Source organism: Cyclopterus lumpus, chromosome 25 (assembly GCF_009769545.1).
Source record: "Cyclopterus lumpus isolate fCycLum1 chromosome 25, fCycLum1.pri, whole genome shotgun sequence".
Taxonomy (NCBI): domain Eukaryota; kingdom Metazoa; phylum Chordata; class Actinopteri; order Perciformes; family Cyclopteridae; genus Cyclopterus; species Cyclopterus lumpus.
Window position 1 is genome coordinate 5371415 of NC_046990.1, and position 14612 is coordinate 5386026.

The 14612-nt window shown below is 42.3% G+C and overlaps 1 protein-coding gene across 5 annotated transcripts in view; it reads left to right on the forward strand.

Annotated features, from left to right (window-relative positions):
- ascc3 (activating signal cointegrator 1 complex subunit 3) overlaps positions 1-14612 on the forward strand; it is a 131813-nt gene that overhangs the window by 6098 nt on the left and 111103 nt on the right. For all 5 annotated transcript variants that reach the window (XM_034528533.1, XM_034528538.1, XM_034528536.1 and 2 more), the window contains exons 3-5: positions 584-734; positions 7406-7980; positions 12321-12438. In XM_034528533.1, coding sequence (XP_034384424.1) covers positions 584-734; positions 7406-7980; positions 12321-12438 — 844 coding nt within the window. The remainder of the gene's footprint in view (positions 1-583; positions 735-7405; positions 7981-12320; positions 12439-14612) is intronic.

Consider the following 14612-nt stretch of genomic DNA (forward strand, 5'->3'; position numbering starts at 1 on the left):
CGCTTGTATCCGAGACCTCGTTCTTTTGGCCATGACCCAGAGTTTGTGACCATAGGTGAGGGTTGGAACTTAGACCGCCCGTTAAAGTGAGAGTTTCCGGCTCAGCTCCCTTCTTCACCAATACGGTCCGGTGCAGCGCCTGTTTTACCGTTGCAGACCCCGAGATACTTGAACTCCTTCGCTTGGGGCAGGCACTCTATCGCCACCTGGAGGGTTCCGGCAGAGCACCATGGCCTCCGATTTGGAGGTGCTAACTCTCATCCCCGCCGCTTCACACTCGGCTGCAAAATGCCCCAGTGAATGCTGGAGGTCACGGTCCGAGGAGGCCAACAGGACCACATCATAATTACTGATAATCCTTTTAGGTTGAATGCATAGCACAGAAAGCAGAGACGGTCTGGATTCATTTTCCATGAAGGTGCTGTTGGCTCCACATCCTGACTGGCAACATATCTGCACAATACATTGGGAAACTGTTGGCTACATTAGTCTTATCTAGGCTATGTGAACAATAAGAAATGCCAGTGATTATAAGAGCAGTAAGTCCTGCTGAAACGTAATTGTGTTTCTCTCTGTTGCTTAGACCAAACGACTGAAGAGAAGGGAGCTGTTTGCCAGAGAGGGTCTGACATGGAAGAAGATTTTCCATTTCTGCTCCGAGCATCAGGACAAAGCTAAACAGCAATTCGCCAGTCAGGAACTGAAGAACCTCCTTCTGGCAGCCAAGGAAATTGGTAATGAATTCTTCAGCCTTTCTTTCATCTATTTTCATGTGTTTGTGTTTCACTGATGAAAAAACAGTTACAAATAACAGACTGCCGTTCACTGTTTTTAAACTGCTTGCCTAAATGTGATACACTTATAGCCGCTGAAATGATCCGTTAGTGTTTTGTGCCTTTGGTACATTGGTATTATAAATGGTTGTGATTTTAAAATGAAGCGCTATTTTGTCTGGCTTTAATAAATTGTCCACTTAAAAGCATAATTCACTCAAATGGCAAAATGTTGTTGTGTTCACACACTTGAAAAAGCAGCAACTATTTTCCTTCATTGAAATTGGGTTCCCGCTGCTCCTTTTTTAAAGTCTTAAATGGTCTTGAAATACAATCAAGGAAGTTATACATCCAATACTTTAAATTTAATAACATGAGAAATTAAGCTATATAAGATCGTACAACATGATGACATGAGATGCAATGATTGTGATTAGCTCCGTTATCAGCAGGACTGCGAGAGAGACCTCGTCGTGCCTTTGGCAAACGAGTAGCACGCATGGGAATGAATTCAAATGTAACTCGTGTCTGATTATGTTCGTTGTTCCTCCATGACTTATTTTGGACTTTTAAAATGTTATTGTCTTCACTCACCGACACATGTGTTGTGTGTGGCTGCAATGTCCGTGCTGCTGTTTGTCGGCGTAAAAACTATTATGCGGTAGAAAATATGTGTTTTTCACAGTTTGGGCAAACGGACCCTATCAGCTAAAATAGTTAAACCACAACATGTATGTTTAAGTATTTAGCTGTGATGAGTTTTTTTTTTCTTGATCGTCATTGAATCATTGGACAATACTGATTTATTTCACCTTTGATTTGACTTTCAGATATGTAATTGAGGTAATTGCGGTTAAAAAAACGACCTCATCTTATTTTATAATCCCCCAAGCCGTGTCTAGCAAGGTCACATTGTCCCAGTGTCTCTCTACCATAAAACTATTGAGTAAAACTGATATGAATCATCAATAAAAAGGACTATGTTATAACCCAGTCCGTTAAAGAAACACTTTATTTAAAGAGTCGAATCCTTTAAATGATCATCAGGGTTTTTTTTATTATGTCTGGTCTATGTGGACCACTCTTGGCATCCACTGTCTGTTCCCAACATTTGACCCATAAGAGTGCCACGATGTTTAGTGTCCAATCATGTTCAGAGTGAGTCAGACATTTCTACAACTTAAAAAGTGACTGTTGAGTCAGTGATGTTTCCCAAAACCCCTATTATACCTTTTTGTCATACTACAACGATGCACATGACCTTTGGCGTTGGTATTAATCTGATGACGGACGAAAACATTAGACTGGACATCGGAAAAAGGGAAAGAATCCAACTTCTGTTACGTGTGTGGATATTTTACAAACTGCTTGACATTCTAGCTTACCTTTTGACCTGCCTTCAAGAGAAGTAGCAACATGACACGATAACAACAGTAGACTCCATGCTGTCGCCTCATCTGAGTTCATACTCAAACATTTTCTAAAGAATCATGCAGAAGGATACGTGATGTTTGAGCAACTTGTGCCAAGAAAAAAAACACACAATCATTGTTGGCTGATAACAAAGAAAACCCAACATTTATTGTGTGTCATTAACAACTCATTTTCATGTCTGAAAATGTGGTGTTTTGATGCTTAATTGAAAGTCTTGAGCAACGCCACATGCACGGGCTGCCAACAGAAAGGTCCAACGTACATCTGTACAAGAAGTCAATGAGTTTGTTTCCAAATGCGTCTACAGCCCTGCACTGCAACTCTTCCAAGCTGCAGAGCAGGACTGTAGAAGAGAGGGATAATTTCTCCAGAAAAGACCACACCGTATACTGTACTCTGGATTAAGAGTTTAAGGAATCGAAGCAAGAGCTGGTATGGCTCCTCAAAAAAAGGCTTGTGTATCAATCCCATTTCTGCTTGGTTTCCTGAAAGCAACAAACCAAAGACCTTTTCAGAGCAGCTCTTTTGACTTGTCATGCAGTAGGCCTTTGTCATCAGAGCACTTTGTCTTTCCATTTCGGATGCGGTTCCCCGTGCAGCTCGCCAGGTTGGCTATCCCAGAGGGCTCCTCACCAATTAATGTTGGGCTGCTAGATCAACAATCATAGTAATACATGTTTCATGGGCCACACTACTGAGGGTCCTTAGATAATCATGCTGCACTACTGAGTGACCTTCAGGGAATCAACACTTCAAACAAAGCTTGAAGCCAATGGAGCTTCAGCCAATGCAATCTTACCATATGGAGATTTCAATTTCAAATCCCGGTTTGTGGTTATGTATTCAAAAATGGGAAAATACACAAAATCTAAATTTGATTTTTCACTACATAACAAACTCCATTTAAAAGTCCAATAGATACAGGTACATTCCACTATGTTCAATCCATGAGGTGAAGTGGTTCTCAGACGATGGATCCAGTCGTGTTTCCTCCTGGGAAGTAAAACATCCGAATGGCCTCCTCCTCGGGAAGTGATGCCTTCTCAAATCCCAATACATCTTAAAGAGGAAACAGAATCATTTAATTCAACAACATGGGCTACTGCTGGATAATTAATGTTGATAAGATAAACAATCGACATAGCGTGACATAAACTGATTCCTTTTTGTCGGGCTCTCTTTGTGTGTGTGTGTGTGTGTGTGTGTGTGTGTGTGTGTGTGTGTGTGTGTGTGTGTGTGTGTGTGTGTGTGTGTGTGTGTGTGTGTGTGTGTGTGTGTGTGTGTGTGTGTGTGTGTGTGTGTGTGTGTGTGTGTGTGTGTGTGTGTGTGTGTGTGTGTGTGTGTGTGTGTGTGTGTGGATGTTTGAAACCGTTATAACGATAAATAGAAGTACAGTGACGGCAGCAACCAAAGCACCGGTTGTCCTTTAGGGAGAAGTGCTCAATCAGCTTGAGCTGTACTGATAAAAAAAAAAGGTTACATGTGAGTGCACACGGTGGTCTCTCAGGTTTCTACCTTTTGATATATCATGAGTGACCCTCATTGAGTCAGATCCATGTATATGCCAGTGCTCAAGGGTTGCGTTAGACTTTCTCGTTGGTCGTCATGATGACGGACAGGTTCGAGTGGGCTGTAGCATGCCATTGTCATTTTTTTACATTGAGAAGCTGTTATTGATGTCAATGAAGCTTCTGATGTGTGTTAACGGGTGCGTGCCTCGAGTTGTGCTGCTGGTGATTTCCCCACATGCTTTACCATGGCCGGGCTCCGGTCGACGGCCCGCGAAGCTTCCATGAGGCTGTGGCTACTTTTGTGATCAATCGGTGGCGATTTCTGCCTCGGACAAATCCGTTACTCAAGTTAGCTTGTTTTACAGATGTCGCAGAACCTTTTTCTCACCTTTCTTCCTCAGCCGTGTGAACTCCTGTTCCCACTTTAGTAGGTAAAGCTGCATGGGCCGTAACATTGGCTAACACCGCCAGTGTTACTTGCTCGTTCTTCATCTTCCCACGCGTCAACCCTTCTTTTTTTTCTTCGTTCATCATTACTGAGCTTTTTAAAGAAACTCTAGATGCTCCGCTGCCGTGACACTTAGCAATGTAGCTCGTCTACCAATGCTATAGCCAGCTAGACAACGACGTAATGCTCCTAAGGTTAATACAATAGCTAACTAATATGCACATGCCACCAACTGCACATGGGTAGGAATTACACCCTCTGTCAAATGATGCACAGCCTTCAGATATTTCAATCATTGTTTAAAAAAAAGACAAAAGTATTCGGTTAACGCAACCTCTGCCAATGTTTTATTATTCTATTCATCTCTTCTTCAGATATATGCATAATATTTGTCTGTATGTGTAAATATTACACGGCCATTTGATTGTGTTTTAAGAGATCAAACTTACGTGTGTTTTTCTTTATTTGAACGGCAGCATCAGGACAAATTCATTGTATCCTCCTTGATGAAAATCCATTTGCCTCATGTTCCTGTCAAAATCCTCAGTTTTCTGGCACAACTGACTAAAAGGAGACTTAATGATGATCAGAGTCTGCCCTTCATAAAGTATTTTTGAACAGTAGGTTTCCTGATCAGATCCATTTACAATGAGCCATATCTAGTTTATAGCAGTATTTAGAGGTTAGAGGAATCCAATGTTTTCCTCTTGCTGTAAACGAGATCAATACTACCACATACTGTGTATAAATGAAATAGAGTCACAGATACATTCACAAAAGCTTTGATTTGTTTGCTTGGACCACAAATATAACTCTTTAGGAAGTTATGCTACAGCTGGCTAAGAGGACTTTCTGTTTACATCGTTGTCTGTTCATCGGATGACTTAACAAATGAATTACACATTGCTAAAGTATTTTCCAGCTGAGACATTTGTTATGTTTAATGGTGCTCTCTGCATTAATGAATCACTAGTTTGAAGCAGTCACGTTGAATCTAGAATGTTTGGTGGACTCCACACACTCATAGACCTCCTGTACTCATCCTCCTGTTCCCCCTCAGGTGAACACTGTTGGCTCCGTCAGCACTTTTGCGATAGTTTGAACTGTCAGCGCTGTTAGGCCCGTTAGAGATAAGAAAGCTGGTCTGAGGCAGGATAATGCATATTACTCTTTTAGATATACTAGTTTAGAGTTTTAATGAATGACAGCGAATACTGGCACACACTGGATGTCAATATAATTTGCTTAGAAATATGTATTTAAGGTTCACGATGCAGAGATACGTGTGTCTTTTGACGTCTAACCTTTGAGATCGGCTCCAGAAACAGGTGTCATGCTGTCATCCCCCCCACTTAACTTCAAGTGTTCGCTGAAGTTCATGAGTCAATTATGGAGCTCTCTCATGAAAGCCCATAATGATTTTCATTTACTTAGCTTGACTCTCCATTTATGGCGGAACAGTGTTTGTTGTTGTTGATGTTCCACTAATGCTTTATCTGTTGAACCTGCCCTCCGACAATATGGCTGGATCCAAATAAAAAGTTAGTGTTGCGCACACTCTGGAGAGGATGAAAGCAGCCATTGTGTTCTGCAGCAACGAGGCCGACGCTTTTAGACTCTTTTAATTGGTTTAAGTCCTTTTCATCTGTTCACTGTCCTCTGCCTCCCCAACCTTCTTCACACTATTCTTCCTCTGTCTTTCTGACATTCTTTCCTCTAATTGGACAATTACTCTGTATTCCTTTTTTTTTTTTTTTTAAGTGCGGTTCTGGTTAAGCATGAATTGTTTGGAATATTATTTAAATAAGGTGCAGGGACCTTAAACAGTGAGCTCATGCTGTAGTCTTTACTGCTCAGAAGAGCAGCTGCTGATTCTTCTCTGAAGCTATGAATAGTGCACAGCTCACATTTAATGGCCATACAAAACAGCACTGCTATCTCAACTACGACTAATGGTAATTAGTTGTAAAAACACATGAATAATGTAATATATGTGTATGTATTCATATACGTATTTATATTCATATATGTATATATGTGTGTATATATATATATATATATATATATATATATATATATATGTATATGTATATATATATATATATATATATATATATATATATATATATATTGTAATTGGTTGTAAAACTAATTACAATATATGTAAACTAAAAAACAATATATGTAAACTAAAAAATTTGTTGTAAAAACACATAAATAATATATGTGTATGTATTCATATGTGTATATATATATATATATATATATATATGGTGTATTTGACTCTTAATAGACCATAATTTATGAAATGAACATCGTGTCGTATGGAAGAAGATTTGAAACTAGAGATTGAGACCATAAACTGTAATACTGAGGGAATAAATCAAGAGACAAGTAGGGTCATTTTCTCATAGACTTCTATACAACCAGAGGAGTCGCCCCCTGATGGGCAGTAGAAAGAATGCAGCTTTAAGACACTTTCACATTAGCTCGGCAGAACTGTAGGTTTTTGCCTGGCCCAAACACTTGGATCTTGGTTTCATCAGACCAGAGATTGCAGTTTCTCACAGTCGTAGAGACCTTTCGGTGTTATTTGACTGAGGAGAGGACTTCTGTCAGGCCACTCTGCCATAAAGACCAGAGTGGTGGAGTGTGGCATCGATGGTTGCCCCTTCTGGAAGTTTCTCCCCTCGACACACAGGATCGCTGGATCCACAATAGTTACCATAGTTTACTTCTTTTTTTTTTTAAATGTTGGTGTGCTCAGTGGATCATAACTTTACTGACAGAGACATAATGTCGCTGAATGTCGTGCAGAAGATCACACTGGTCATCAATTTATTAACCAGATAAATTTCCGGGCAGCAAGATGCTGCGTTTACTAATCAGGAGCTGCACTGTGTGTTTGAACAGATGCATCCATATTGTTTTTGCATTAAAGAATCAATAAGTTAATTTGGCTCTTCTGTTTTTCACTTTGTACTCCAGTTGTACTAGTTGACAAAAAAAAGAGATACATTTTGTTAAAGGTCACTTTTTCTCATTTGTGACTGTTCTTGGTGATTTCCCACCACTATTTAAAAGATCTGATGCATACCCACATTCCGCTTTAGGGAACAGTTGAGAAGAGGCCTGGTGGGAAGCCCCGTGTGTGGGTTTGCCAGGGGCCCCCAAATCATTAGACGTGCCTCTGGTAGAGATGACATCAAAGTGTGAACATGCTGTGTTTTGTTTTACAGTGGGGATCGAACACGGCCAGGCAGCCATTGAAAGTGCTGCTGTCTTTCTGTTTGAGACCTTCCACAACGAAGACCATGTGGGCACAGAGGAGACCCGGGCCATCAAACAGATGTTCGGCCCCTTCCCATCATCTGCCGCCGAAGCCTCCTGTGCCTGTGTGGCTCGGCTGGTGGCTCAACTCGGAGACTCCCGAGTTGAGAACTTTATCCAGACCTTGTGCTCCCGTCCCAACCCCCAACGAGGCTCAGCTTTTGGACGCAACATCGCCTTCTCGCATGACTGCTACACACTGGACCCTCTGGAGGACCTGCCCTGCTCTGGCATCCACGAGGATAGTGCAAGTCTGGACTTCATCAACTTCCTCAACAACCAGCAGAGTGAGAGAAAGGCCGGTGAGGAGGAGGGGTCCGGCTCAGGAAGACCTCTGAGCTCTGGGCATGAAGCTGTTCTTAGGACAGAGGTGGAGAAGTATCTGGATGGAGGCAACATGATCTCGTCCAGCCCAGAGGAGCTGTGCACCTCCCTGTTTGAAATGCTGGCCTCCCACAAGAGCGACGACGAGCTGCAGAACGAGGTTTGTGCCACTGGGAGATACAAACTGATATATAGATACTTGATCGGATAAATTGTTCTTGGGGAAATTAGCTTAGTGTGGCTCACAACCTGTTTTATCTGGAGAATTGACAGTATAATAGCTTAAATCGATTCCTGACACATAGTCTTCACTACTAGATAGATGAATCAATTCTGTTCCATTTCGTTTCACTCATAGAGATCTGCTACTTTAATTTTCAGAGAAGCAGGTTGTAGTTTCGTTGAACAGTGTCTGCCGAACTGGACTACAGTCGAGGAGGTTGTAGTGCTTTAGCGGACTTGGCTAACATTGAGAGCACTGGAGCAGCCGACAGAAACAATATGCTCCGCCCTCCGTTTCCGTCACGCGTCTCTCGTACCATTACAGTCAGTTTGTCAGTGAGCTCATTTTGTCTCAGACTCTGTCAGAGTTTCTGGCCGGGCTGCTATTCTGTGTTGATCTGGGCTTCTCAACAGATAGTTGGTCGTCTGATAAAGACCTGAAGAACTTTAGGGATCATTTTGAACTGAAAAATGAGGAGTCAACTCTCAGCTTGAAGTTCTGTGACAACAAGTTTGATATCTCGTGGGCTCCTATTGATTCTATCACCTCGACCTTCAACGGCAGGCCTTTGGGGTTTGACTCATCATGTCCTGACTGTTAGACCAAGTAGTCCTTGGCCTTTACCTCCAGACCTTTTTAGACATTTCCAACTTCCTGCGTGGCTTTGACCTTTGTTGGTAGTAAAGACCCTTTGGAGTTATTAGCAGATCGACATGTACACATAAAAGCAGAGGTCAACCTTTAAGACGGCCTCTTTGAGAAACCCAGTACCTTCACAATGTAGAGAAAGACGAGATGAGATCATGTTGATGCACTGTGTGTGAGGGGGGGCAGTACAATCTGTTAGCGCTTTCAATATTAATATTGACTAAACGTGAACAAAATCTCAATGTTATTTTTTATACATGTCATGAGTTCATTTGGATTATTTTATTAATCATTACAAACTAATACAAATATAGAAGATATATAAAAAGCACCCCAAAACACCCCAACATAAAATGTTTTGATTTACATGCATAAAGATGCTGATCTTTATACATTTTGTTGCTGTTTTCTGTATGTCAGTGGTTGTTTTACCATCATTAATAATAAGTGACTAGTTGTCCCATCAATATCATCATCATCATCAGCAGAATCAGCAGTTATGGCTCTGAGCAGTTAACTCAAAGTTTGTAGTTCTGTTTGAAGATTTATTTTGGAGTTGTGGCTTTTTACAATCCACCACCAACATCTGTGCCATCTCAAACACGCTCATGGCTCAGTGTTTCCACCCAGGGAAACAGCAGCAGAGAACAGGGTTGTAGAATATGCATCTTTTTTTTTATTGATAAAAAAAAAACTACAAATGTTCCTGTCTCCTGCCTTCCGAGAATAATGGAACGACAGTGTAATTTATGTTCCAACACTGGCTGAACATCTTGTGATGAACAGATGGGGGGGGGGGGTTGTTCTCTCTGCTGTGCTATTACTAGCGTGTTGTCTCCAGCACTTGCATGCATTTATAACAACTGAAGGGATGACAGATATTTATATGCAACATATGTTTCCATGTCTTTGGGTGGGGCCACATTGTGACAGTCAGCATCTCGCAAGAAAAGCTTTCAAGCCGGAGAAAATAATGGAGGATCAAATAATTTTTTACCAATTAGTGAGTGTTAGTGAGCTCAGAAAAGACAGCTACCAATAAAGCAATGTTGTTTTTTTCAAGCATGGATTGTTGAGAAACCTGAAATCCTGTTTGACAGAGGGGTTGACAGGGACTAGACTTCCTCATTGCCACGCTGTCCATTACGTTTAGCTAATATAACAGAAAGCTCAGCCTCCACGCCGTCCTGTGAGAAGTGAAGGGAGCAGACAAAAGGAAAGCTGAATACGGGTCAGGTTCAGGATCACGGTTGGACCTTGAAACCTCCAAAAGTTATTTGCCATTCTTTAGGTTTACTTATGAGTTAGGAAGGTGCGCCATCATTCTGTCCTCAGCATTCTCTCCCACTTCCTGTCTCTGTCCCCCTCAGTGTTTAAGTCTGCTCCTCTTCAGCATCTCTCTCTCTCTCTCTGTGATTCTCTCTCTTTCTCTCTGTTCTCTCTGTCTCTCTATCTCTATCTCTCTCACTCTCTCTAGATAGAAGTTGTACTTCAGTTGGTTACAGTTAGTTCCAATGTTTCTCACGTAGTTGACATTTGGAAGCTCTCCCACTGACATCTTTAGGTGTGTGTGGTGTGGTGTGTTGTGTGGGTGTGTGTGTGTGTATGCACCTGCAGACTCCCCATTACAGTGGTACTAAATACCGTTGAAGCTTCAGAGAGGAATATTTGACAATACTCAAAGCTTGAATAATGAATATTCTGAGATTACCTTTCCTTATTTCATGGACTATTTTAGATTTTTGGGCTAATCTCTGTTCATTATGCCTTGACGAGCAAAGATGAAACAAAAAACTGTTTCACATTGTACTACAGTGACTTGTTAGACAATGGGCTGGGGGAGTTGGGAGAATTCCTATTACAAGGGGGGGGGGGGGTCGGATATTATCTGACATATTTTGGCAATATTCTTGTATGTTTGTTGCATCTGAATTTTTGGCAGTAGCAGCTTGTCTCCACGTCAGCCCAACAGCCTCCATCAGTGTTCAGCCACGGGACAGCTCAATACACAACCACTGTGTAGACCTTTAGTGTTAGTATCAACACTGAAGAACTGCTTCATTCTCTCATTTAACGTTCTCTCTTTTGTCTTTTGCTAATCGAAGACAAAAAAAACAAGTCATGTGAAAAAAAGTTATTTTGTCTGTTACTGAAACTCTCTGACTTTACTCTCAAAACATTTAAACTGATATAATATATTGTATTCCAAGTAGAAGCAGGCTCAGGGATTTGGACCAGACAAGATATTAACTCATTAGTAGTTGTAATTAAATGTTCCTAACATCAAGTTCATGGTATTGTTTTGAACACTGACATTCACATATAACAGTCGTGAGTTATTTAACCAGCAGCTTGCACTTGGGACCTGTGAATGAGCAGAAAAGTAGCCTATTCTTCATAATAAATGCTTGGTTTAAAAAGGTTATCTGTTTATATACTGTCACAATGTTTTTACTTGGTATTGTTTTCCGTGTTACTCTACCTTGTAATGTATACATGTATTCATATATTAATGTCTAAACATTTCTTCGCACAAACACTGATTTAAGACAAAATCCAACCGAGTCCTTAATTAGTTTGTGCCTCATCATCAATGTTATTGCACTGCATATTTGACTGCTTTTAAAGGACCTCGGGTGCATTACTTTTTCCAAATTGGGGTTCATGTTGAATTGGTCTCACACAGCCCTGTTTAGTGGTGACTTATTTCAAATAGTGCTTTCGTTGTTCCATTTACCAGCTGACAAATGAAGTAGGCAGGTCTGAATGTTAAACCCCAGATAAAGGAGCAGAGGACACAGACGTTCACACTCCTGACCTGTCGCCATTGGGGATGTGGAGCTCTTATACAGTTGATGCTTTGGGACCGGACTTGCCTGCAGGATGGTGTATAGTACAGAATCCACCTGAAGGAGAAACTGTCCCTCTCGGTTCTCTCTCCCCCCTCCCACTACTCCCACCATACTATACACTCATCTCTAATAACACAGAGACATTCAAGGAACCAATAGAAGATACAAAAGAGACCACCGAGAAAAACAAAGACAACCCCAACAAAGACGGTGGCTGCCCCGACATCAAAGCGCGTCTGTTGTTTTAGTTCCCTGCTGTGCTAACTATTTCCTTCCCAAGGGAGGACAGACTGAAAGAGCAAGCCATACCTCTATTCTGAAACCAGCCCTGAGAGGATGAAGGAGAAAAAAACCACTGCATTGTTGTACGGGATCAAATTACACACCCTGGGCCTTCAAGGTCTACTATTTTCCAATTAGAGAGCACAAACTTAAATCACTTCCGTCTCACAATGATATTGACGGCTGTCTGTGCAGCCTTGTCCTCACTCGGGTTGTAATTGTGAGCTGCTGTGCACAGGATTTCGAGTTGTTGTTGTTTTTCTGTCACTTGCTAAGTGCCAGGTGGCTATGTTTGGGAGGCTAAGCGGCAGAGCATATTCTATACCAGGCGGATGGTAATTACCAGGTGCTCATCCTTGGCAGTAAGAAGCCATAGGATGTGCATGCATGTTTGGATGTGTGTGTGTGCGGTGGTGTGTTTGCTGCTATTGTAGATGACTCTGTATTTTTGGCTACTGATTTTTACTCCTCTCCCTCTCCACACTCTCCCTCCAGCTGTTCGAGCTGCTGGGCCCAGAGGGGCTGGAGATGATCTCCGTCCTCCTCCAGCGCAGGGCGGCCATCGTCGACTCCCTCCTCTCCACCTCAACTGACAGGACCAGCTACCCACCAGGTGAGACAGCCCCATGGCAACCAGGTCATCGCCATAGTAACACAATTATATTGACTAGTTGAAGTCAACATGAATACCATTTATTAGTTTCCTCAGATAAAAGAAAAAAGATTAATCTGAACGGGCTCCTAAAGGTCTTTGGGTTATTTCTGCATTATTGGACCACATTTCTTGCTTTCTGATGCAAGCGGATGACACAGAGGTTCTAATAACCACGGAGAGCCTTCCCCGCAGCTGCAGCATTGTGTTTGTCAGCTCTGGGGGAAAGTTATGCTGGAGCTCATTTGCAGACAGACCGTTGCTGCTCAATCTCCGTGTGTTCAAACCCGGTTTAGAATTGTTGTGCAATGTCATCGAACCAAACATCCTCCTGTATCTGCCTACACGTCGGCAGATAATTACCAAGAAACTGCAATACAATAATACCAAGTGGTGGGCAGTGCATCGATCGATCCAGCATACATGTCTATCTTCTTGGATGATATACTTTCTTTATTTACTGCCTATGTTGCATTTTAAACAAGAACAAATGTTGCATTCTGATTCCTTCCTATGTTGTATAAAATTGGTAATCAAGGCCTTCAGTATACACAAAGAATTCAACGGCTTTTATATTCCATGCTCTTGGGACGGTAAACGTACAGTATATAATGGCCCAGTACTGCAAAAATAACAACTACATCTACACACTGTGAATCCATAACATGGGGGTGTTATGTCCATTGCCGTCATCAGTTTATTGGCCCTGAGCAGTAGTAAATAAATCAATATCTACAATAATAGTTTATGACATTCATCATGTTATGGAGACGATACGGGCTGACATGGACACGGTGCTGCCCAGGCCCAGGCACAGGCCCTTGTGTGCAGCAGACTTGGAGCAGAGTTTTTGTTGTCGTTATCTGGCTCTCCAGCAGCTTAAAGCTGTTTATTGATTCTGTATCAGGTTTTCACAAGGCTTGAAAGTGAGCTGTTCTCAAGCAGCCCAGCTATAGCTTTACCAGCCTTCCATGCTCATGTTTTCATGCTTCTCAGCATGTCCGTCCCTTTGTCCCTCCCTCTGTCCGTCCCTCTGTCCCTCCCTCTGTCAGTCCCTCTGTCCGTCCCTCTGTCCCTCCCTCTGTCCGTCCCTCTGTCCCTCCCTCTGTCCGTCCCTTTGTCCCTCCCTCTGTCCGTCCCTCTGTCCCTCCCTCTGTCCCTCCCTCTGTCCGTCCCTCTGTCCTTCCCTCTGTCCGTCCCTCTGTCCCTCCCTCTGTCAGTCCCTCTGTCCTTCCCTCTGTCCGTCCCTCCCTCTGTCCGTCCCTCTGTCCGTCCCTCTGTCCTTCCCTCTGTCCTTCCCTCTGTCCGTCCCTCTGTCCTTCCCTCTGTCCTTCCCTCTGTCCGTCCCTCTGTCCGTCCCTCTGTCCGTCCCTCTGTCCTTCCCTCTGTCCTTCCCTCTGTCCCTCCCTCTGTCCTTCCCTCTGTCTCTCCCTCTGTCCCTCCCTCTGTCCGTTTCCTCTGTCCGTCCCTCTATCCTTCCCTCTGTCCGTCCCTCTGTCAGTCCCTCTATCCTTCCCTCTGTCCCTCCCTCTGTCCCTCCGCAACTGCAAGGTGGCGGTTCTCGTTTTTACTTAAAACGCCGTCTTCCATCCTGAGCCACTGTTTCCTTTGTCCTGAGTTGGCTCGTTGTCCCTTTCTCAGGGTGTCAAGTAGAGCTGTAGGTATTTAAAGATATTGGTGGGAAGATAGGATTGATATTTTTTCATTGGCAGAGCTGTCTTTTGATCCATATGCAAGGTAGACATCAAAGAGTGGCTGGAGATTAGAGGAGAGAGCTCTTGCTTTGTCAGAATAATCCCTGCAACTATTTCAAGTCATTCACACTCCTTTAGATCCTGTAGAGGTTTTGCAGTCTCTTGAAATTCACAGGTCCTATATATAGATTTGAATGCTTAATGTGAAACAGTACATGAGATAATTAATGTTCATCTATCAGGTTAAATCATAGATGTGTACCATCTACCCCTGTTCACTATTACACAATGAAATTATTAATGTAGCTCAGACATGATGTAATAAATACAGTTAAATAAAAAGTCAAATAAATATTTAATCTTTCAGGTGCAAATATTTAATCTTTCAGATGCATAAACCTATTATAAGTGATGGAATTGTGTTTGGAAAAATGTACTCCT